At 54.6% G+C, this 3270-nt stretch overlaps 3 protein-coding genes across 12 annotated transcripts in view; 2 read left to right on the top strand and 1 right to left on the bottom strand.

Annotated features, from left to right (window-relative positions):
* LOC104928297 (chromobox protein homolog 2) overlaps positions 1 to 226 on the bottom strand; it is a 6700-nt gene extending 6474 nt beyond the window's left edge. Inside the window, exon 1 of the mRNA XM_027277103.1 lies at positions 94 to 226. Coding sequence (XP_027132904.1) covers positions 94 to 204 — 111 coding nt within the window. The 5' untranslated portion in view covers positions 205 to 226. The remainder of the gene's footprint in view (positions 1 to 93) is intronic.
* Positions 82 to 2329, top strand: cox11 (cytochrome c oxidase assembly homolog 11 (yeast)). Of its 10 annotated transcripts, none has more exons than XM_010755359.3 (5): positions 82 to 189; positions 401 to 775; positions 1050 to 1205; positions 1279 to 1404; positions 1484 to 2329. In XM_010755359.3, exons 2-5 carry the CDS (start codon positions 434 to 436, stop codon positions 1670 to 1672), a joined length of 813 nt encoding a protein of 270 aa, XP_010753661.2. In that variant the 5' UTR covers positions 82 to 189; positions 401 to 433; the 3' UTR covers positions 1673 to 2329. The 10 variants fall into 10 exon arrangements, with proteins under 10 accessions (XP_010753661.2, XP_019124510.1, XP_010753660.2 ...); XM_019268965.2 differs by having other exon boundaries at positions 86 to 193; positions 346 to 775; XM_010755358.3 differs by having other exon boundaries at positions 88 to 193; positions 382 to 775.
* Positions 2330 to 2398: 69 nt separating this feature from the next.
* The window catches only part of rab40b (RAB40B, member RAS oncogene family), a 6096-nt gene continuing 5224 nt past the window's right edge, over positions 2399 to 3270 (top strand). Inside the window, exon 1 of the mRNA XM_010755360.3 lies at positions 2399 to 2933. Within this exon, the coding sequence (XP_010753662.2) occupies positions 2792 to 2933 (142 nt within the window). The 5' untranslated portion in view covers positions 2399 to 2791. The remainder of the gene's footprint in view (positions 2934 to 3270) is intronic.

Genomic DNA, 3270 nt, shown 5'->3' on the forward strand with positions numbered 1-3270 from the left:
TATATATATATATCCGTGACTGACTCCAACACACCAGGGGCGGTGTTGCACTTTATCCCGCCAAAACAAAAAGAAGAAGACTGAGTGCGGAACCTTTATGTTTGCGTTTCCGGGGGGAGGTCGTTGAGCGTTGCACAGGTTGTTGCTGATGCGTGAGTGTCCCGCAGTGTGACCGCGGAGCTGCGTGACGTAGGTATCCCGCATTTTAACGTTTGTTTACAGAATTAGTCAAAGTTTAGCGGAAGTGGCTCTGTTAGCATGTTAGCCGCGCTGAGCTAACGTCCTGTGGAGGTCAGAGCTGCGCGCGCAGACTCGGTCAGTTCAAAGTGTTTGATGTTGTGACAGACAGGTCACGTGACAGCGAGACGTCACAGTGTACAGGTGTTGCCCCTCCGTCCAGGTGCGGACCCAGCCTCAGGTGAGGTGCCCCGTCATGCTGCTGCCCCTCCTGCTCCGTCAGGCCGCCTCCTGCCGCGCCGCCCCGAGGAGGCTGCTGCACCACCAGGCCCAGCACGACCCGAGGAGGCTGCTGCACCACCAGGCCCAGCACGACCCGAGGAGGCTGCTGCACCACCAGGCCCAGCACGACTTCCTGCGGCGCCGCCTGCCTCCACGCCTCCACGCCCAGAGCCGGAACAGGAAGTCCAAGAGCGAGCAGCAGCGGGATGAGTGGAGCACGAGGAACAAGACAGTGCTGACGTACATCGCCGCCGCTGGCGTGGGGATGATCGGTCTGTCGTACGCCGCCGTGCCACTCTACAGGCTGTACTGCCAGGTGAGACGGGCACTTCCTGTTCCTGTCAAGGTTTCTAAGCTACGGCCTGCTGGATGACGTCTGCCTGTCTGTCTGTCTGCCTGTCTGTCTGTCTGTCTGTCTGTCTGTCTGTCTGTCTATCTGTCTGTTTATCTGTCTGTTTATCTGTTTATCTGTCTGTCTGTCTGTCTGTCTGTTTATCTGTCTGTCTGTCTGTCTGTCTGTCTGTCTGTCTGTCTGTCTGTCTGCCTGCCTGTTTATCTGTCTGTCTGTCTGTCTGTCTGTCTGTCTTCAGGCGTCGGGGCTCGGCGGCACGGCGGTGGCCGGACACGACGTGGATCAGGTGGAGACGATGACGCCGGTGAAGGAACGCATCATCAAGATCACGTTCAACGCCGACCGACACGCCAGCATGCAGTGGAACTTCAAACCTCAGCAGACAGAGATCTTTGTAAGAGCACGCTCACTGGACCCGGTCTGGTTCTGGTCCTGGTTCTGTTTCATGATCTGTGTTTGTCGTGCAGGTGGTTCCAGGTGAGACGGCACTGGCGTTCTACAGAGCGAAGAACCCGACAGACAAACCGATCATCGGCATCTCCACCTACAATGTGGTTCCCTTTGAGGCGGGCCAGTACTTCAACAAGATCCAGGTAGACGTGGCGGTCCTGAGAGTCCGGTCCGGCCGTGTTCTGTGACGTGAAACCTGACGGTGTCTCCGTCTCTTCGCAGTGTTTCTGCTTCGAGGAGCAGCGCCTGAACCCGCACGAGGAGGTCGACATGCCCGTCTTCTTCTACATCGACCCGGAGTTCGACGAGGACCCGCGGATGGCCCGAGTGGACACCATCACTCTGTCCTACACCTTCTTCGAGGCCAAGGAGGGTCAGAACCTTCCCCTGCCCGGGTACAGCTACAACTGACGGGTCCACAGCGAGGCCAGGGACCGGAACCAGGGACCGGTTTGTGGGTTCATCACCAGAGACATCAGAGACTCTGTCAGAGCGAAGTATGAACTCATCACAGACTGAACCTCATTAAATATTCAAACAAATTTAAATATTCATAAGTCAGATTTTAATTTAAAGTGTCACAGCATGGCATCATGGATCAGCTGTGCTGTAAACTCATCGTCTGATTGGATGCCGTCTGTTTTGTTTGCAGCCAATCAGACGCTCGACCTGCTCAGAGCGAGCAAAGTTTAAAGTCTGTTCTGATTGGTTCAGGGGGCTGATGGGGGCGTGACACAATTCTGCTGTGATTGGCTGTGGCGTCTGATCCCGATCTGTTAGTTGTAGTTTTTTTACGTTTTCCACGTGATGTTAGCGGCGTCCGCTGGGGGTCGCCGCACAGCGAGCTGCAGAGTTTAATATTTAAATTATATTAATATTCATAAACATCAGCTGCTCCTGAAGAAGAAAATGATTATTATTTTTAATGAGGGTAAAACTGAAGTCAGACCGGATCAGGACTCGCGTCCGGACGTCTGCAGGTGGAGTTGGTGATTGCAGCCTCCTCGCTGCACCTTCAGCGTTTAGTGAAGACGATTAATGTGAAATAAAAGTTTCTATAAAGATGAATCAATGAAGAACTTTTGTTGTTTGTTTGAGTCTGATCTGTGTTTCAATCTTTTCTTCATTTAGTTAAAAAACTTCAACCAAAAAAATGCAACAATCAGGCTTTTATTTTGTAGGCCCAGGCAGGAAGTAGCGCCTTCATCTCTCCCCGTGCTGCTTGACGTCACTCGTTTGCAGCGTCAGGTCCGGGCTCCAGGTTGTCATAGCAACTCACAGGACTGACCCCCCCCACCCGGTGGGAGGACGGAGAGTTCGGGTCCATGAGCCGAGCTGAACCGGATCTTTACCTCCGTGCGTAAAAGCGCGGCGCGTCCTGTGCGCGCGGACAGCACAGAGGATGCGCTGAGCTCCGCCGTGGACCGTGACCGACTTCACTGCTGGAGCACCGGTTCTGGGGTCCAGGCTCGGTGCCGCTGGCTCTCAGCAGGTGATGATGGGACACAGCAGCTGTCATCTGGCGCGAGGATGAGCCACAGGAGCAGCCCGGCGCGCGCGTACGACTTCCTGCTGAAGTTCCTGCTGGTCGGAGACAGCGACGTGGGGAAGGGCGAGATCCTGGAGAGTCTGCAGGACGGAGCCTCCGAGTCCCCGTACGGGTACTACACCGGTAAGTGAGCACCGAGCACCGGGCACGGTGTTTATGGAGACTTTACGCGCGCGAGTTTCTGGTTTTTACGCACAGCGGAGAAAACTGAAGACAGGTCTGAGACCGATAAGACTGAATTGAACTTACTGAAGTAATCTGATTACTACGTCCATGTTTTAGACAGTCTGCGGGGACGTCACAGAGACTACGTCCAGGTTTTAGACAGTCTGCGTGGACGTCACAGAGACTACGTCCAGGTTTTAGACAGTCTGCGAGGACGTCACAGAGACTACGTCCAGGTTTTAGACAGTCTGCGGGGACGTCACGGAGACTACTTCCAGGTTTTAGACAGTCTGCG

This window comes from Larimichthys crocea, unplaced genomic scaffold (assembly GCF_000972845.2).
Source record: "Larimichthys crocea isolate SSNF unplaced genomic scaffold, L_crocea_2.0 scaffold83, whole genome shotgun sequence".
Classification (NCBI taxonomy): Eukaryota; Metazoa; Chordata; class Actinopteri; family Sciaenidae; genus Larimichthys; species Larimichthys crocea.